This window comes from Colletes latitarsis, chromosome 9, assembly GCF_051014445.1.
Source record: "Colletes latitarsis isolate SP2378_abdomen chromosome 9, iyColLati1, whole genome shotgun sequence".
Taxonomy (NCBI): domain Eukaryota; kingdom Metazoa; phylum Arthropoda; class Insecta; order Hymenoptera; family Colletidae; genus Colletes; species Colletes latitarsis.
In genome coordinates this window covers 30,719,600-30,741,221 of record NC_135142.1, presented here as the reverse complement: position 1 = coordinate 30,741,221, position 21,622 = coordinate 30,719,600, and the positions used below count along the sequence as shown (strand labels likewise).

The 21,622-nt window shown below is 44.8% G+C and overlaps 1 protein-coding gene across 5 annotated transcripts; it reads left to right on the top strand.

The window, feature by feature from the left end:
- The first annotated feature begins 1,127 nt into the window (after nt 1–1,127).
- On the top strand, nt 1,128–21,378 carry Ndg (Nidogen). Of its 5 annotated transcripts, XM_076772359.1 has the most exons (21): nt 1,128–1,474; nt 10,691–10,969; nt 11,063–11,268; nt 11,334–11,425; nt 11,608–11,754; nt 12,319–12,552; nt 12,618–13,143; nt 13,251–13,417; nt 13,743–13,871; nt 13,941–14,033; nt 14,943–15,113; nt 15,879–16,016; nt 16,586–16,711; nt 16,826–16,948; nt 17,304–17,644; nt 18,285–18,621; nt 18,970–19,198; nt 19,356–19,531; nt 19,640–19,748; nt 19,938–20,056; nt 20,966–21,378. In XM_076772359.1, the coding sequence occupies exons 1-21, from the start codon at nt 1,259–1,261 to the stop codon at nt 21,091–21,093; spliced, it is 4,086 nt and encodes a 1,361-aa protein (XP_076628474.1). In that variant the 5' UTR covers nt 1,128–1,258; the 3' UTR covers nt 21,094–21,378. The 5 variants fall into 5 exon arrangements, with proteins under 5 accessions (XP_076628474.1, XP_076628475.1, XP_076628476.1 ...); XM_076772360.1 differs by lacking the exon at nt 16,826–16,948; XM_076772361.1 differs by lacking the exon at nt 15,879–16,016 and having other exon boundaries at nt 1,129–1,474.
- The last annotated feature ends 244 nt before the right edge of the window (nt 21,379–21,622 follow it).

Here is a 21,622-nt window from a genome sequence, read left to right as displayed (position 1 = left end):
CGACTATCGCACAGAGCTTATAATAGAGCTGACGAAGGAATAAGATCACTTCCGAAAAGGTACGTGCCTAACACATAGTTTCCACGTCCAAAGCTGCGTGACTTGTGCTCAAAATACACTTCGCCTCGACAAGCAGATTCGGATAAATTGTACGAGCACTATTTATGTCATCTAACTCTAACAGTTACTTCTACCCCGATGAGCCATCTACCAGCATACTAATAATCGCGACTAATATGTCTCGAGGCTAATTTATGCAATGTTTGAAAGAAAAAAATTACTCCGATGTCCTCTCGTAAATGACAGAACGAAATAAATTTTCATTAGAGGTGTCATATCTGGGGGTATTTAAATCAGACGGGCCAATAATCGTTGAATCTTTAAGATCGTTCGGCGTAGGCTCGGAATGCTAAGTAGACCGACCTTGGACCTCAATTGCACCAGTTGCACACAGAAGCTGATTATAGCCGCAATTAAATTGAAAAAATGTACGCGTGAAAATTATGCTGTCTCATAATCCCAGAGGCCTTGGCATTAGAATGGATCGAAGGTGCAATTGAGTCAATCGACTCTGTACGCGCACCGCCGAGTCGATTGTATTACGCATAACAGATAACAGATAACTTCTTATGGTATAAAAATAGACGCGGCGTAACATTCTCGCTAGTATTCCGTATTATTCCATAGTCACTTTACTACGATACGTTAAAAATTAATCGTAATATTATTTAAATTCGATTCTTTACGTAGCCACATTACTATTATCGCCGCGGAGGCTGACTAGTCGAAGTTCAATTACCGATCTATTCCCAGCAGCGATTTCTTATTCAATTTAACAACGCTTGAAACTGTAAACACTTTTTTACGCACCGTCTGTAGTCAAAATATTTGGCTGTTTCTCGCCGGTGTTAATATTTTTAGTCATTTTCTATTCGTCCTCTGTATTCACCATAATCGAGAAAAAAATACGAATAAATAAATATCGACGAGAAGGCGTGACTGGAGTCCGGTGTCGCGACGTCTGGCGTCCGCGCGAAAAGCGATCGGCGGGATAGTTGCACGAGCCCTCTTGGAGGCGATTCGTGTGGTCCAGGGTGGGGGTTTCGAGCGTGAAATTATCGGAGGCACGGGAGCCAGCAGACGAGCGTTTCGTGGGTTCGAAAGAAGAGAGGATGAGCGGGTAAAGGCGATTAAGGGGCGGCAAGACGACGGCTCGTGAACGCGCGGATCGACAGTAGCGTGAAGGCAGTCCGAGAGAATGACTCGTCGCGCGCGTTTCAGCGTTTTGTGGCTGGCGGCCGTCGTGGCCCTGCTCGTGCCCTTCGCCGCGGCGTTATCCAAGAGCGACCTGTACCCTTACGCGACCCCCGGCACCTCGATCCTGCAGAGCAACGTCAACGAATTGCTGGTTTCCGCGGAGGTCACCCTGAAGACACCGATCGCCTTCTATGACAAAATTTACAACTACATTTTCGTGAGTAGAAACGATTTTGCTCGACTATTTCAAACCGTTGTCAACTCTGACATTGATGGATAGCAAACGACAGTTTTAATTCTCGTTCGTTCCAAGCCCCCGGGAAGTTTAAATTGGCACGATTGTAATTAATTTCGACCATTACGGTAGAACGTTTTATTAAGAGAGGAACTATTTTCGCGAGAGGAAAACTCGACTCGTAGACAGTTCGTGACCTATGTCAGGCTCATTGTGTTACGTTTTTCATTGGTCAAATTGCTCAGTCTCGTGGTTTATCACTACGCCTAGCGTGTCAGCTTCGACACCGTTGCGTTTCAGTGCATATATTGTGACTATCCTGATAATCTCTTCAACGATAAGTGCACGGTTACTTAGTTATTTCCAATACTATATCGTGACAGTTAAAATTGCGATTCCGAGCTTCGTTATTAAATCACGTAATTATATAATACGACAATGCCGTGATAAGATCAATATCAGGTTGAATTTTTTTAATAGTTTGTCCTTAAAGAAGCTGAGTTCAGGGGTTGAGAATCGTTGCATATCAGGCGCAATATATTTTTAGAATGTAAAGATATTGTATTGGAATTTGGAATGCTCCATTCCTTTAGGCTCACGCAACACAATACTAACTAACGTGTCTTCGTGTTCAAAGAAGCGACGCCAGAATTTATTGGACCCCAAATATATCTGGGGGCGGGGCGAAGAATATTTTTCGATTATTCGAAAACTAAGTTCAGGACGCGAAAAATTGTTATTTTTATCCGCGGCGGTGAGGAATTTCCATCGGACAGCGTTGGCCAGTATACGACCGTGTTTAATTTCGGTGCTCACAAAAATACACGGTGAAACCGCGAGAAGAGCCGTGCCGGGATGGTTTGAACGTTGCCGCGGCGCATTTACTCTTCCAACGCGCGAAACTGTATAAACACGTTGGGCGCGTGCCTCTGTTTACGCGACTCGCGGGGGGAAAGGGACGTTCTTCGGCCGCGCGATCGTTTATTTAACGTTTTAAATTAAGACAACGTCGCGAGAGGAAACGTGTTTTCTCCTCCCCTAACGTAAACACGTCGCGTAAGGCCGCTTTCACGCCTATAATGCCTCGCAAAAGTACTCGAAACTTTTCCAAAACTCAATCTCTAGTAGAATAAAGTTTTCCTTCTCTCTTGGAATAGAACAATTTTTTTGTTTTCAAGATATTTAGCTAACTCCGTATACGGTATTCGCCTAGGTGGAAGGATGACTTTAGGATAGTTCATTAAATATATTGGCGAACGAAGGAATATAGTGTAAAGATTTCGATGTACATGGGATTAAGCTATCGTATAGCCGTAATTCTGTTCAATGGTATCACGGTCATTTAGCTGAGAGAAGGGCCTAAAAGTCCGTGTCCCGATCGAGTCGCGTGAAAAAGATTGAAGCGCGACGCGCTTGCTGAAAAGACCGCCACGTTGGCGTGGCAGAGTAATTTCTTCGTTAATATTAATTCGCGCTGAGCGAAGGAAAGCCGGGGGGACATTCGGTCATCCCCTTAATTCGGCTCGTGGTCTAATCTGCCGTCATCTTCTGGCATGACACGAATTCATTGTCTGCGATGACGGTCAAACGGCCCCGCAGCCGGCGCGCAATCGCTTAATTGCGCTTGGGTCGTCGCACGGGTTGTGTTTCTCGCGTCTCGTGGATCCAAGAAAGGGAAAGTCCTTATGCAGACAGAAATTTTGAATAAACCAAACGTAGAGCAACTTATTCGCGACATGGAACACTTAAACTGTGCAATTGTTAAATTCAAAATCAGAGGATCCCTAAAATCCAAGTCCAAAAGGGTTAACTTTGCATCCGTACATTGCGAGATATTTAAATTTCTATTTTTATTCGACGAGTAGCGGGATGGACGGTCGTTTATCGTGTCTTCGTTACTGGAAACTTTCGAACGAGAACTTTGTCCCGTCTCTGCTCGAGACAAAGCCTCGGAATTCGCGGAAAGAGATCGATCTTCGCGCACGGTGCGTGGAAAACGCGGAAGCGATAAGATTTCCTCGATTTTATCTAGCCTTGGCCACAATGATTTTCGGGAAACCGGCCAGCCAAGGTTAGACCTACGCGTTAAGAATTTTGAGTCACGATACGCAAACACGGATCAGATTAGAGACGTCCCACAGGACGCGATGATCTCACTAGTTCCACGAACCGATTCGACGTCTAGCTAACGTGAATGAACGTTGATTGCAGCTACGTATCCGGGGGAATCTTCGTTCTAATTGATCCGAGCCAACCAAGGTGCATGATCTCATGGCACGCAGCGTCATGTTTCCATTAAACGTGCAGCATTGAAAAAATCGGAGGGAAATGCACGACGAGGTCGAGCCAATTAACGTCCCGCGACTTCTAATTTTCGTGGGCAATTCGTCTTTAACGATCACACTTAAGATTGAAACTTGTTAAAAAAGATAAAGCTTAATGTGTCCACAGGATATTTTGAGTTTCACTCTTGAGAATTCATATCAAGCATAAGAGTTCTTTCCAAGGGGTTAAGGCTTAGGTTAGGGTCAAGGATAACAGAAAAGTAGTGTCATAAGCTTGACCCGTGCGTAACGCAATGAATAATTTGAACGTAACGAAAACGATTGTATTTTTTCGGATATTTTCTTCCAACTGGTAGGCAAATGATAAAGGCGTACTTCGTATTCTTACGTCCAACTTCTGAGTGGTCTCGTGTTTTAATAAAACTTGATTCGTATACAGTTAATCGTGACCAATTAAACACTACGTCCTGCTTTTCATTGGTCAAATTAGTCGATCTCGTACGGGTAGCGTGTCAGCCTCGATATCGTCGCGTGTGACCGAGTAGAGCTTTGTTCTAGTCTCGAAAATACTGCTACATAATACTTGCATGGTTAATTCGTTATTTTTAATATTGTACCGTGGTATCGCAACATTGTACTGGAACGCGAAATAATAACATTCAGATTACTGTAATTAATATATGTAAAACTGATTTCGAAACAAAAATGTTAAAAGATAAGCGTTGTAACGTTAAGCACCTATGAAAGAAAGGTCAAGCCTCGAGATTTCGATCTTGAAATACGTGCGTTCCGCCTCGTAAACGTCGACCACGTGCTTTGACGCGATTATGCCTCTCGGCTCCATTCATCGACACGGTCAATAATTCAATCACCGTGCCGAATCATCGACGCGTCGTTGATGACGCGTACTCGTCCCGAGATCATGTACGTTTAATGCACCAAACAGCCGGATGTTTGTTTTTTTAAATCTGTTTATCGTGTTAACATAAAGTTCAAATTTAATTTAAAATTAAATACGTTCAACAATTTCTTTTTATAAAAACATAAAACTTAATTGACAGACTACTGAATCTCGCCCTTTCACCCTGTTTGGTAAACTTCCTCCGCGCACATTTTGCTTTCTCGTTTTTATTTGGCTAATAAAAGCTACGTAAAGATTAAGTTCTTTTCGAATCTTTCCATTTCGATATATGTAGTGTATCAATAATTGAGGGAAACTCGTTAACGACTCGAGGACTGTGGTTTGATCGGGAAGATACGCGACGAGCATCCGCGTATTCGAACGTCTTCATTCATCAAGATCGCGTCCCGATAGCTCGGATCTGCACAGAGACTTCCCTCGATCCGTTTCACTCGGTTGAAAGCTACGATCCACCATGCATCAGATAAACATTTAACGAGCCCCCGGTTACGCAAACCAGCAGGTCTGACGATAAATCGGTGAGACGGTCGAAAATTTTGGAACGACGATGTTCGGTCTCTCTAATTAACCGGACAAACATGAGAGCACAACTTGACGAGCCGGAGGGAAACGAAATCACTGCGATTAACTCGTGTATCGTAGGTGGTATTTAGTTGATGGAAAATGACAAGGAAACCACCTATGCTCAACCAGCCCCCTTCGATTTTAACTCACGAAAGTAGTCGGACGATGTTAAAATGATCGACGAGTGAAATACGTGTATTAAACCCAATTGATCTATGTTAATAATTGTTTTGCAAGTAACGCGCAATCGCGAATACCTGTTGGTTCCACGTGTCCGTTCGCGATAGCATCTGCTGAACGCGTGGTCATCGGAAATGCCATTGGTTTCAACGCGTGCATCAAGATGGACGCTAATGCGACGGGCGATTTACTGTGTAAATGCGGGCAATTAGCCTTGACGCTTTCCCACATTAGTTAACTGACGATTTGTGGGAGGAGGTTGTGAAATTCCGCTCGCGATTCTTCAAGATCGTTCCGCTACGTCATCGCCGACGAAGACCAATTATTAGCCCTGCTGTTAATTAAATTAACCCTGCCCTTGTTCCTCCGAGCATTTCCAATAACGAACACGTCTGAACGCGCTTGGAACGTGAACTGTTCTGTGTGAAGTGAATTTCGTTAAAGAACGAAATGAAAATAGAAAATTGAAAAGGGGGAATTTTCTTTAAATGAAACTACTTTTCTATGATAATAAAATTCTGTAAATTTTACGTAGTTTGCAACGCCTACTCGTCATGTAAGTCTGTATTTATATTTGTTTTCTGCCATCTTCATGGTTGGGGAAACGACGATTTACTCTAGCAGAGCAGTAGAATACCTTCATACATAGTGCAACGACGAGCACGATAGAATATTTACATTTAGGGGCGAGAGGCCAACTGTTGCTTTCAGAAGTTATAGTCTCCACAACAACACTTTAACACAAGATCACTCTCAACAGCTACCAGGTTCATTTTTTAAGACAAATAATATTTAAAGTGTCTTTCGATGGAACTGAGCATCCAAGTATTTTAAGAGACAATTGGAAACGAGTGTTCGGTTCATTGTAACAGGAAAGAAAGTAACAGGCCTTGACAAATGTAGGAAAACAGGTAAAGTGGAGGCACGAGAGACGATACTAGACTTTTTCTCGATGAAAAATGTCTCCGGAGGCTCAACGCCACCAAATATGGGGTGCATTTAAATGCCGCTGAGGACTACGATCCGTACAAATGTCGGGAAAATTCGAGATGTTGCTTCGAAAAATGGTCGATTTCGCGTGGAACGATGTTTGTCATATAAAGCTCGCGCCGATTCCGTGACGAACCGATTGACACAGATATACGCAGCGATATATCCGCGACGGTCTACTTAGAAGTTCTGCCTACACGACAATCATCTCCATTCCGTCGGTTATCGTCGACGATTCGCAGTCATCAAAATGATTGCGGTCGATTACACGATTGCGTTAGCGCGTGCTAAGACCCTACTTCTTTTTTTCTTCCCTCGTAGGTACACGATTCGCCATCGTCAGGACCGGATCGATCCCATTCGATGCCCTAATCACAGCCCCAAGATCAACCCTTTATGCCCACGATATTCCCGTAGCTTTGTTCAAGCTAAAGAAAATCGATTTGAATTTAACTCTAATAAAAAATTGAACTTTTCCCGGTACTCGATATCTCATGTTACGTGGTTATTTTGTTTACTGATTGATCAAGCCCTGGCCGACGGGACGAAAGCGTCGCGGGCTGCGTGGAAAATTGGAGCTTCGCGAAACGGCGGCCTAGCGAGGAAGGGAGTTGGTCGAATCTCGTTATCCCTGCAAAGTGTCCCGTGAAATGATCGAGTTTTGAAGTTTAAACGAGCACGAAGTTGGTATTTAACGCAGTCGCGCGGGGACCCGTTGTTGTTCGCCCCGGTTAATTGAAGCTCTCGAGTCCCGCGGTTTTCAAGGCGGTCGCGAAATCTACTTTCGCCTCTAATTTCTTTGGAAATCGGGAAGAGGGACGCCGAGTTGCCTTTTGTTACGCTCGTCGAAGCTCTTTTTCCCGGGCAATCTGAATTAATCGCCGGCCGAAATTTGGCAACAAACGAGATTCAACGATAGGCTGCTATTAAGTACAATCTTAAAAAATTCCTATAAAATCTATGGAAATTCAAGATGATAGGATTCGATTTATCCGCGATCCACGGGCGTCGATGGTTTTTATTTACCAACCGGCCGGGTCTAATCGTCGACATCAGGAAGAGAATCGACTCGCGAGATGGATTCCACGTATTGCCTCCCAGCCAGTCCTATCTATTTTCATCGTTTTCTCCGCACCGCCGATTACCGGGGATTATGTGTGTGCGTGTGTGTCATCGGCTCAGCTGCGACCTACGACCCCTGCGATAGCCCCGCCACGGAGATAGGCGAGACACGAACGCGCTCGCTGTCTCGGAAACGCTGAAGAGTGTCAAAACGTCCACGGAAAGCGGGAACAAGATCGATCGATGATCACCGACAATGGGAACGATACCGTATCGATACTATCGATTCTCTAGAGTAAATCGTTTGGGATCTACGGAACGATCCGTTCGACTAGAAACGGTGGAATGTCTCACGAGGAACAATAATTACGAAAAAGATATTTTAAAATCAACTTAATTTTTTTAAATGAGATGTTTGTTGAGTTGTTGAATTAAATGTTTATCTGGCGATTTTGAGTAGACTTCTCTTTACTAACAAATTGTAACATTTGTAGAAACTATCCCAATCATATGCCATTAATATGGTCTACCTATAAAGAAGTGTCTTGTCATTTTTTTTAAGGACTATTGCTTTTAAGATTAATTAATTAGCTTCGTTGGAGTCTGAGAAACATCCGAATTAAACGAATTTCAAAAGAAGCGAAATTAAAGCATGAACCCAAGTACTATTTCGTGGGACCGCTTTCTTTTATTTAACAAAGTCATTGTAAGGACTTATGTTTAATACAGGATTGATCATTAAGCTTGTAATGTAAATGTACGAACACACGGTTCACGATGCTCACTCTTAATTAATTTGTGAAACGTATATACGAGTTCATCGTCCGCAAAGAGATAAGGAGATAAATTAAGATAATCATATCATTTATCTGAGTGTTACATAGTAAATAATATGAAATTAGCTTTCCGAGCAGAACTATACAGCATTTTGCATGAATTTTTCGAACGTACCATGAACAATGCCAGAATTTCGAATTTCTTGAAATTGTTAAAAAAAATATTATCAACGGATAGTTTCTAAGATTTCGACACCTATCGATACCTCAGCGTAAGTACTTCGGTAGCGAATTGCTCGAATATCGTCGACACGTATGGCATCAATCCGACTACAAATGACCACTCTCGAGCAATCTGTCGCGCACGGGTATCGATTATCGATGATCGTCAGCGTGCTAGCAATTATCGGGCGTAAAATCGTCTGATCGGAAGCTGATCCACACCGATTGCTATCGATCGCTGACAAATTGAAAGGAGAGAAAAGCCGCGTTGGCCGATTGGAATAATTACGAGGACTTCTGGTCTTTTTTTTTCTTAGAGACATCGGGCGTGAAATTGGTCGTACCGTAACGGAAAGGCTCGACGATTGATCGCGATCGATCCCGAGGGATGATTAAAGTTCCCGTTGATTGGTCTAGTTTTACGTCGTTTTTTGCACGATGTCGTAGAATGACGCGGAGAGGAGGGAAATAGGTCGATCTGATCGCTATACCGAGATTCGGATCCGGACTCTTCGTTCAGTTGATCGAAATCGCGAACTATCACCGAACATTAATCTCGTAATTTTCGAGATTGTTGGACACTTAAGAAACAATACAAATTTAGTGGATATCTGTACGAGAAAACTGATGTTTTGGAAAAATATTGCTATCCGATATGGACCACAGTGCGGTGGGTCAGCAACGTCGAAGGATCGTTGCTCCGTCGGTCTAATTTATATCAATTCGCGTGACTGGGTCGGACGTTTAACGATATGCGGCTTGGATGATGAATTCGTCGCGGCGCCCGTGATATTAACGTCACGTGAAAACAATAGGAGCATCGAACTCTTGGCGCGAAGTTCGAGCTGCGCATGCACTATTAGTGTCCAGAAACTGGGACGTGAGAAACGACCGAAACGAGACCGGAATTCGGTTGTCGCGTTAAACTTTGCCAGTTAACGGACATCGTTGTTATCTGGGCCTTGCTTCCGTCTTTGCCCAACTGTTTGCACGTTCGCGCTTCGTTCGTTCGATCAGCGCGATAATCCCCTTTGCCAGAAGATAAATCAGATTCTCTGTATCGCACATGGTGCGTTCCGTAGCTTCGAAACAGTCGAGAGATCGGTGTCGAAAGCTGGGGGCCGGAACGCTGGTCGGAAACGTAAAATAAAATGTTTCCACGCGATGCTACATTTTCGAGAAGAGCGACTCCCAATAGTCGTCGAGTACGCGTGCACTCGAGTGTGCTTCCGCTCGATGAATCTCCCCGTGAACTACTCGCACAAATCTCCTTTATTCCGTGCCGAAACGTGCATGGTAACGTTAGGCGCTTTTCAAAACTTCTATTCGTGTTTTCGAAAACAAAGTTGCGTATGGGAGACACTTTTTCAAAGTTAGTGACTACTGGAACTTTTAAACGAGAATCACGGACGGATGGTGTTTTGATTAGAAGGCAACGTGTCTTAAGAATTCAAATCGAACCATACTTTATTTCAAAATGAAATCGTTAAGCCGAAAATACGCGTCGCGACGAATGACAGGCTGGTCCAGACAACGGCATGGACGCGACATTCGCAGCGAGCGAAAATAGTCTTTCCACAGAGTTTTAATTTCGTCCCGTTAATGACGAGGAACATTTCCCTGGCCTGGGGGGGACAGCTGCTCCCGCGGCGAATGTGGAACAACGCGCGCGCCTTTCAGTTTAGCCAATTGACGACGCGACGCGACGCCTCCGCACATTCAGACAACGACGCCAGCCACGAAATCGGGCCCTTTTCAATTTAACCGGGCTACCTTGTACTTAAAAACGGAACCAAATTATTTCTGTCCATCTTAGGTTCATCTCGAAACTAGTTTCTCTAGTAGCTTTCGTCACATATGTTTTTTTTTGCAAATAACCTAGCAAAAATCTGTGGAAGTTCAATTTTAATTCGACAATCTTGCTAGTTAGCATTTCTGGAATGAAACGATCACGGAACAACTCCTCCGCAAGCATGTGTGTACGAATCGTAAGACGTTTCGTTACGTCATCGACGATTTACCTGATGATCTACCCTAGTATGTTGCATGAAACTTTTATGGATGACACTATCGAGCTCCCGAAGAGTTTAAAAACAGTACCCATCCCACGAAAATGTTCACAACGTGACGAAAATCTCTACTCGCTAAAGGCGCCCGAAATGAATGGCTAAAAGGGTTGTGTCTGACCCCGTTCCAGGTAAACGCGAACGGCGTGCTCACGTTCTCCAGAGCGATGCAGAGGTTCTTCAATATCGCGTTCCCGCTGGACGATCCGGTTATCGCGCCGCTCTACACCCACGTGGACACCAGAGGATCCGGAAGGGTCTATTACGGCGAAACGGATTCACCGGACGTTCTCGCGAGAGCCGGAGGAATTGTTCGCAGCGCGTTCAAGGACGCGGCTGACTTCATGCCCACGCACGTGTTCATCGCCACCTGGCTGGACGTCGGCTACTTCAACAAGGGAAGCGACAAAGTAAGCCGAACGAACGTCTGACATTTGCAAAATCGCCGTGGAATAAATCATGCTGACCGTTACCGGGATTCTTGATGACGATGCTTCTCGTAGGTGAATACGTACCAAGTGGCCGTCGCTTCGAATGGCACGCATTCCTACACGGAGTTGCTGTACCCGGATAATGGGATACAGTGGATTCAAGGCGAATCGCACCCCAGCGGCCTGCCGGATGCCAAGGCGCAGGCAGGATTTATGAGCGAGGGAAGAATGTACACCTTGAAGGGTTCCGGCACGGATCAGATTCAGAACGTCGACAAGTAAGTCGGTCGATTAGTTCTCGATAATTGACGCGATCGGGGCCCTGAAAATTATTGCTTTCCAGGTGGTCGAATACGAACAGGCCTGGACAGTGGATCTTCCAGGTGGGACCCATCTCCGACGACGAGGACATCAAGGTTCCCGACAACATCGAGGGTAAGTTTTCTAAGATGTCTACGATTTCTAAATATTGTCGACGAACTCAATATTAAGATATACTTATTCTACGAAAAGTAGTTCGAGCCAAAATTTCTAGTTGATTCGCGAGATGCTCGATCCCATCTCCGAACAGAGATGGCTATTTTGGAGTAATCGACTGTAGATCCTTTATTGCCCAGACGTCAACGCGACGAACCAGGCGGCCAGCTGCAGAACAGGGGCAACGACTTGCCACAGCAAAGCGACGTGCGTCGACTACGAGATCGGTTTCTGCTGTCATTGCAAGCAAGGATTCTTTGGCAACGGCAAATCCTGTCAACCAAACGGTAAGAAACGTCGACGGTTCGACCGAAACTTTGGAGACGTCTAATTATCTGGACGTCGTCGCGACCCTCCACGATGGCCACGGGACATAAAAATCCGCTTCAAAAGGATTTCTTCACGCTCGCGCGACTTTAACCAGTCCCTTTGAGAGTCGCAAACAGTTGCCCAATAACAGACGTCTCCACTCGTCAACACACGGACTCTCTGATCTATTCATAGATCACGAAAAGTGCCCGGCTGCTCCTTCGATGACCTCGTAAAAGACCAAATTTACAAAAAGAGACTCACGGACCCCTTTGAACGACGCCGTAGATCTATATTAATCGCTACGAGTTTCGAATCGGTTGGACGTGAAACACTACTGCAGATTGAGACGTAGTTCTAAGACCAAAATCTAACTCTAGGTCTTCTTTACAGGGATGTTAAGAAGGAATTTCTGAAGATCTGAACGAAACGCTGAGTGCTAGATTTTTGTCTCTTATAATAAATTATTCCTATGGTTATCGGAGTAACTATAAATAAGTACGATGGTAATAAGTTTGATGGGGCTATCGAAATTTTTTTAGACGTGCCGCTTCGCGTAATTGGACGCATTTCCGGGACCATCAATGGCTTCGAGTTTCCGTCGAGGGACCTGCAGTGTTACGTTCAAACGGAGGACGGAAGGACGTATACTGCCCTGTCGAGGATGCCCGAGGAAATTGGCGCCAGTTTCCAACTGCTCGGAAATCTGGGCGGCGTGATTGGCTGGCTGTTCGCGAAACCCATTGGCGACACGATGAACGGATACGAGCTGACAGGTACCGTCTATCGTTATTCACCCTTTCCGAAAACGTCGTTAAAACGCCCAAAATGATCGATTCAGGTGGGCTGTTCAACCACACGGCGGAACTGACGTTCCCTTCGTCGGACTACAAGGTGACGATCCGAAGCAATTACCTCGGGCTGGACGTTTTCGGGCAGCTGAAGATGGTGGCGGAGATCCAAGGTACGTTGCCGCCGTTGACGAGGGATACCCGAGTGAATTACGGCGACTACGACGAACTTTACACGAAAGCGCAACCCGGAGTGATTCTTTCTCGGAGCGAGAGGATTTGCAAGGTGAACGACGGTAACGGGGAACGAGATCTGAGTTTCACGCAGGACCAAACGATCGTCTATCACGAGTGTCCGTACCTGGTTTCTGACCCTGAGGACGACACCACGCGGCTCAAGCACTCCAGGGGCGTCACGGCTTACGAAGCCACGGAAGGAATCATACGTTTCGCCGTAAACACGAAAGTCACGCCCTTGGAGGAGGAGGACCCTTGCATTCAAGGGAGACACACTTGCACCGATCACAGCAACTGCATCGTCGAAGGAGACGACTTCAAGTGTGTCTGCAATCCTGGGTAAGATTTCTCAATTCGTTTTTGCGCGACGAATTACGAGACTTACGGGTTGAATCACAATTATTGAGATACTAAGGGCTTTTCGATTGTTTATTATTGCCGCGTAGATATCAATATTTGTACGAAGAAGACGGTAGCGCGATCTGCGTGGACGTAAACGAGTGCACCGCTGGAAATCACGTGTGTTCCCCAGACGCACAGTGCATCAACCAGGAGGGTAGCCACACCTGTCAATGCAGACAAGGCTTCTCCGGGGATGGTCGTTCTTGCGATAGTAAGTTTATCAGCAGACGACACCATCGTCGGAGTTACCATGCTCTGGTAACCTTTTGCAAACGCGGAACCAGTGTCTGGCCAAGAATAAAATCGATAGAGAATATTTAGTCTTAATTCCAAACGCTACGAGTGCTAAATTCGAATTCTAAAAGTGGCACGCAAGTGATAAGTAGGCTCGCAAGCTTCCAATTCGTGTCATAAAAAAAAGCATTGCATGCAACGTCTATTTTATACCTCGTCTGTGGACAGACGTTTGGCTCGTAAGAATGCTCTGCTTTATTATTGGTCAATAAATAATGGATCATCTTCTGTTGGAAATTTAGGGCTTCCATCGTGCGAGGATACTCGTTGCGGTGACTACGAGCAGTGTTTAATGGTCGAAGGCATGCCCAGATGCTCCTGCATGCCTGGTTTCGAGGACACAGAGCAGGGTTGTTACCCTGTGCAACGAGGTACCTTGCAATTATTTTAATCAAGGTTCGAAAATCTCGCGATTATGTTATCACACGATGTTCTCGCAGGTTCCTGCGAAGTCGAGGATAACTGCTCCCCCAATGGCATCTGCAGTTTCATCGAGGACAAGCACGTCTGCGTCTGTTTACCAGGTTATCTTGGTAAGATCAATTTTCACTTACATTTTGAGAGGAAATAACTAGAATCTACCATTGCACTTCCTTCGTTAATCACAAGAAACTTGAAATTTCTCAATATACTGGATATATATTCCAGTAGAAATATTTCTTCAGGATTATTGTTTCCGTTGCGTGATTTTTTATTATTCCGGAGTGTAATTTATGCAAAATAATTAGTCACGCGTGTGCGTACGTATAGATGCATAATTCAACCTCTAGAGTGGCAACCGGACAACGTCCCAGAGTTCATTTCTAGCTCAGATTTGAATCCGCTCGAGTATGAACTGTGATTAGAGTCGGAGAACGCGACCCGCAAGATCTCGTTTAGAAGTTTAAGCAGCTTGAAAAATGTAGCTTCTGAAATAACCTTCGAGACCGTGCGTGCCGCGATAACCAATTGGCAACGGCGTTGTATAAACCTAGATCGCCACAAAGAATTAACAATTCCTAATAATAGCATTACCCTTCGCCTGATATTAATTTCAAAAATGATTTCCAATTAGTTAGAAACGGTTGTTAATTTCCACGATCGTTCCACCTTCAATTCTCAAACACCTTGTTGACCAGAATTGATTCGCTGTTTCGACCGAAACAATTAAACTCTTCCTGCGAAGCGTGGCAGTTAATATCATCGAGGGCGACGAACTTATAAGTAACAAGTTTCGCCGTGCCGCGCGGAGGTCTTCGTTCGATGGCAGAAAGTTAGAAAGGGAGTTCGTGGAAGCAATTGGCGCACATGCCTCGCGTTCAAATTGAATTACAATGGTGGAACGGTGGTCGATTCGCGTAGATTTTCGCAGGAAAAGCCGCATTGCGAGGTTTCGCGAATCCGCGATCCGTAAGCGTGTTTTCGTAATCAGCTTCCGTTCCAATGATCGCAATCGTTTCCAGGCGATGGTTACACGTGCGCTCTGGAAATTGACGTGACCACAACGGACGAACCGCCGAAACCGCAATGCTTGGAGGAGATGTGCTGGTGCCCGGACGGTTGGGAATACCGGAACAACGAATGCATGCGCCAGGAAGAAGACGAGATCAGAACCGTCGACTACGATCGGGACTGTGAGTATCGAAGGGATCGACTTTACAAAATATTCTTTTTCTACCCCTTTGAAGAGCCTTTATTAGGATCTGACACGTCGGTTCGTTGTTCCTGCCCTCATTAGGAGACGAACGTCTACGAGGAAGATCTTTGTCTCGCAAAAAATGCAAGCTTACTTTGTATATTTTAATAGAAACCTCGATCCTTTGAGGACGAATTTCTCGCATTCTCAAGGAGAAGAAGTTATCGAGCCAGTTCATAAATTCAGTTATTTTTATTTATTTATCGAATGATTAGAGTACGATTATCGCGAGATTCCTAATTACATAACTCAAGGATTGAAAAAGTGGGATTCCCTTAACAAATTTGCGAACCCATAAATTTACAAAATTATAAAACTTTGTATACAAGTAGAGTAGGTCAACCATAACACGTACCTATTTCTCGTTCGTGCCATAATTCGTTTCGAGGGGGGAAATCACCCTTCAAAGAAAATGCGGAATCAAGAGCCGCGAGCAAAAGAATTTATGAACCGACCCGCTGGCACATGATTCTAATTTTACGAAAGTGGACGAATCGTCCCTAAAAAATTCCGTCTTTTGAGAATCAGATTACCCTCGGTTCTCGAAGGATTGACGCGAGCAAACAAAATTATGCATGACGACTAATCGCACGTAAAACATGATTCGAGTACGTCGAGATAGCATGAAGTCGTGATGCGAACCGATTACAATTATGACGTTCACTAACCGCTAGCGACGAACGGTTTGCATCGTGCGTTTTAGTATTGGCACGTCCGCTCCCGCAATGCTACGAAGACTACTGTGCGTGCCCGTGGGGATACGATTACGACCGTTCGGAGGAGATTTGCGTGCCTCGACCTGGATACAACCACGAAACGATGGGCCCGTCAGGAGTTCACTGTACGACACACCACGCTTCGCTTCTGCTAATTTGACCAATTAACAATTTCGCGGCACGAGCGTCACGCTTCACGCACACTTTAATTAAGTTCGAATTCGATTTCTCTACGATTGGATTTGTTCGTCGATGCATCGACTGTCGTGTCGTCGCGCTGTATCGTCGAAAATATATGCACACCGTCAATCAATCGGAAAAGTTTCTCAGAGTCGAGCAGGAAAATTTAGAGCAGAGGGTATTAGAGAAGCAACTTGCTCAAAGCTTGTAATCGAACCAATATAAACGGTATTTACTGGCTTTTAAATGATAAAACAATCCACTTCAGCCACCGATTCGAATATTTAATTTTTAGAAAGGTTGCAGATGATATTTTTTAAAATTCTGTTACGATAATTATACAGAAAGTTCGACGCGACAGTCGACGCGTTAGAAAAGCAGCTGGCAGGACGTAAAATCGTTCGTAAATTCGATCGGTGTAATCGATTCACGCGGTCGCGTCATAAATTTCGAACGTGAGGCAATTTAGCGTCGCCGGCCAAGCATTATCATAATTGGCCACGCTTGTGTACAGTATCGTGCAACGTGGTGAACAGGTGTCATCCCTACGCCCAGTGTATCTACGTGACGAGCACCGCGGACTACGAATGTCGCTGTAATCCTGGTTACGAGGGTGACGGTATGGACTGCACGAAAACAGGTACGTCTGCTTCTCGATCTCTTTTTCTCTATTCGCGAATCATTCGAGCCGCGAAGGTAATCGTAATCGACGACGATGCCAAATCAATGAAAGAGGTTTGTTGTTCTGGCACAGAGGTGTCCTGTTTGGACGTGGACATCTGCGACCCGAACGCTTCCTGCCAGCACGAGGAACCGTTGGCCAAATGCGTCTGCAATCCAGGATACGAGGGAGACGGAACCACTTGCAGTCCTATCGGTCATATCATGCTACATTTTTTTTCTATTCTATTCCTACCCTCTTTCATTCATCTCACGAAGCTTCTGTTCTACGGCACACACGAACCCTTCGCTGTACAATTTACGCGTGCATTGCTTGTTCGGCTACGAAATTTGCTCGAGAAACCTCCCCGAACCGAATTGAAACTGTTTAAGGGGGTAGTCTGGTCCGAAGAGCGCTGATTCAAATATATATCAGATTTTGTTAGAAGAAATGTCAGGTCCCTTCTTATTTGTAACTAATTCATTTAAAAAACCTGCGCCGTTTGGACCAGACAGGCTCCTTAAAAATGCTATAAATGATCGATGTTGAAGCGTCTGTTTCTGATGTGTAGACGAGTGCAAAAGCGACTCGGATTGTTTGGAAAACGAACGGTGCTCGTACAATCCGACCAGCACGAGCGAGTGCGTCTGCAACCCGGATTTCAGCATGGTGGACGGACGATGCGTGGTATCCGATTGCTCGACGAATCCGTCTCAATGTCACGTGAACGCACAGTGCATGTCCGCCAGTGACGGCGGCTACAAGTGCGTTTGCATCGAAGGATACAACGGAGACGGGATTCGTCAGTGCGTCGAGGACCATATCGGTTGCAACGTCCTGAATAACTGTGGCAGGAACGCGGTCTGCGGATACAATCAGACGTCCGCGAATTTCGGCTGCATCTGCCAACCGGTATGCCCGTTAAATTCGAGGGTCAGGCGTCGGTGTTATCGATTATCGACCGATGAAATCCGATTCGATTAGGTAGCGAGGTGTTATCGCGTAAATTATGCATTCAAGGATCGCGCGACCTTAGCACTCGCGGATCTAGGGAATCTGCCACTAGGTATTGATATTTTTACGTACGAAAAAATGAATTCTTACGTTCCATTCTACAATTTAAACTCTAATTTTTTACTGTACGAGAATAGAAACTCGTAAGATAGTTGAGAAATGCACGGCCCTAGGTCCAACAGTTGATATTAGTCGAGGCTTCCGGTTGTAAGCCGTGTCTTTGGAGGAAATTGCACCGACCTCTCGCCAACGTTGCAGCTAGCGTCTTCAGGGATCAAACGATACGCGGATATTGGCGCGTGTCGCGCAGTTTAGGTCTATTTGAGGTGTCCGTGCTCGTGGCACGATGAAACAAAAATTTGCCTCTCTTCCATTCTTTCTACGAAATATTTAACTAAACAAGAAAGTTGCCCATCTCGAATATAACGTAAGCGTTCGAACCGGAATGATATCAAAACGTTCTAAGCTGCTCTTCGTGACGAGCTGTACGGAAACACGAACGACGGATGTGACATCAAGAAACTTTTGCTATTTTCAGGGCTTTTACGGCGATGGTTTCACGTGTCTGCCACAATCGTCCTGCCGACACGACTCGACCCTTTGCTCGCCAGATGCGACTTGCGTGGCGGCTGGAGAGAATCAATTCGCTTGTGTATGCAACGAAGGATATAGGGGAGATGGAGCAGATTGCAAGCCGCAGCCAAAACACGAGTCCAACTTCCTGTTGGTGAACCAAGGAATGGCCACGCTCAGGATACCGTTCGTCGCAACGTACGGTACATCGGGCACACCGATCTACATAGAGTACAAGCAAATGGCGGTCGCGATAGACATCGATTGCCTGAACGGAAAAGCGTACTCGAGCGACATCATCGGTAAGTAATTCGTCGAAATCTCTCACCGAGCTCTGATCCATGACTCCCATTAGCGCTCAAAGGACGATCACGCTAAATTCGAGACTCATAGATCCTGGACATCTGGTATCAATGCTCCAGTCTAAATGAATTTTATCCTATCGGGTAAAGTTCTGTAGTTTATTTATTGACTAGTATTGTATAGTAGTCTAAATAAAGGGTGAGTTTAGCAACTGCTGAAATCCTGACGTGTCCTTTGGCTAGAAAAAACTATGCCTAATTAAAACGAGATTAAAACGCAATTTTAATACTTTGGCTAAGAGAGCCAAATCGGCCTGACTCGCAGTCTAGACGAGATTTACTTTCCAGGTAGTCGAATAATCGAGTTAACTTACAACGGATCGATGGCGGAGACGTTCCTGCCGAAAGTGAGCAGCCCCGAGGGACTGACGGTCGATTGGGTTTCTAGAAATATTTTCTGGACCGATTCCGGAAAGACGACGGTGGAGGTCGCCAATCTCGAGACGAAGAAACGTAAGGTGCTCGTTTCCGACGGACTAGTCTATCCCAGAGGGATAGCCGTTCATCCATACCGTGGGTAAGCATTCCTCCCGAGAATTTCTAGGACCTTTCTTTATATATTAGCCGACAGACATCGACGTGGATGGCGAGACGGTGACTCAAAAAAAAACAAGAAAAATAATAGCAAAACGAAAAGTGTAATCGAACGACGCGTGGAAACTTGGTCGTTCCAGAAAGATATTTTGGTCCGATTGGAACCGTGAATCGCCGAAATTGGAATGGGCCAACGAGGACGGAACCGATCGCGAAATCTTCCTTCAAGGGGATTACGTCAAGCTACCGAATTCATTAAGTATCGATTGGGCGACGGATGAGCTGTGCTGGGCGGACGCCGGAACGTTTACGATAAGTAAATACACACCTACCCCATGAAATTTCTCGGCTAATAGACACCCCCGCGACAGTCTCGAATAACTCGATAATCCCCCCCCCGTTCGTTTTTTGATAATCGTTTCAGGCTGTATGGAGATCGATAGCAGGGATATCAACGTGGTCGCGAACGCGCTCACTTACCCCTTCGGTCTGGCGATCTCCCATCAGAACTATTACTGGACCGACTGGAAGACGTAAGTCCCTAAACATCCCTTTGGCGATACACAAAAGCATTTAAAAAACCAGTTACAAATTATGAAATAACACATAAAGCTTGAATCAGATATGATTCCCCTCTTATTTTGACCGATTTCGAACAACCGCAATCGCACAAAGGGCCGAACTCGAAAATATTTTGAATCATTTGTTATTTACCGACGCAGACACAAAATCGAGGTTGCCATGAAGAGCAGCGGGGACAGGAAGCCGGCCATATCGATACCACCGGGAGGAAGCGGTAAATTATACGGAATAGTCGCCGTTCCTGAGTCATGCCCAAGAGGTAAATCAAGTTTTATGTCACCGGTCGACGTGCCCCGCCGCGAAATTGATCACGACCTTAAAAATGTATATTAGGGTGTCCCAGAAAATACTCTGTACTTCCAAATTTAAATGCATCGAACTGTAACTGCAACCAAACGGAATTTCAAGCACGACCAGTCGATCTGCTGTAAACATTTTCCACGCCTGTCAAAGAAAAACTTCTTTAACGTTTCGAAACCGTTATGGCGATTAACACGGACCTCCAACCACACACTGAGCCACTGACCACTAAAACACACACAGTAATCCATTGGATTAAGGTCAGGTGAATAGAGTGGTCACTCTTCGTTGGCGAACAGAATTGTTTATCGCCGATTACTAACGTCTCGCTCTAACAGTTTCTTGGGAATAATTTTTTTATTTCGTATTAACATAAAATTACCCATTGAATAAATTTTTAAACTATCTTTGGAAAACATACTAATACTCGGTCAAATTTAAACTTTCAGTTATTTATCTCCTTAGCAGAGGAACATCAATTTTAGAACCTCCTATTCCATTAATATGGAGCAGTATTTTACTTTAATTAATGCAAGCTCGTGAGATCTTCTCTTTAATTAAAAATACAGGGAAGCTGAATATTGCCGTGCTGAAAAGTCGTATTTCAATGGCGATAGTGATTGCATCGCTACTGGACGTATTTAAATCAAAATTACGATTCGGTTGTATTTTTCATACGACTGTAAATGAGATGTTTAGCAATTATCATTAAAAGCAATCCGTATTTTATTTCGATGGTTTGAATTTAACAAGTCGCAAGGTGAATATTTTCTGGGACCCCATAATAGAGTCGAAAGCCATTGGGTCTCGATGTGGGCCTTTTACTGCTATTGAATCGAATTACCAATCATTTGTTTGTCCGGGACAGTGACCAACGCCTGTCAATACGAGAACGGAAAATGTAACAAGGACCAATTGTGCCTGCCAGACGGTCAAGGCGGCAGGACGTGTGCGTGCGCGGACGACGCGACAGGACCTTGCACCGATTCTCATTAACCGACACAATTCGTCGACAGAATTGAAGAGCAGGCAACACGAGAGCCTGCCTAACGTTCGATGAAGGTGGAAAATACGGTCTGGCGGTTCTCTCCCGCCGATATCATGGGCCGAACGCTAGATCGCGTGTAAATTATAATATTATTAATGGTATGATTAGTTTGTCGTCGACGTTTTCGAGTAACACACTTTTTGTATCTAATGTAACGACCGCAGCGTGAAGCTGGCTGTAACGACGCTGCGGTCCCAATGACGCGTTATTTAATAAAAATCCAAGAAACATAATGTTGAACCTCCTTCCGTCTAATTCATCGTACCGTTAATCATTTCTCTTCGTTTCTGTTCTAGCTCGGTATTGAAATTACGAAGGTAATGAAACTTTAATACTATAAACTTTATTTTTAATCAAGCATCATTTGATGTCCATTTTGAGTTTTAGAAAACTGTCAATTACAAGCCACGTTACATTTGTAGCAATATTACTTAAACTTTAGCTGTCGAAGTCCACTGCATAATGTGGCTTGTATAA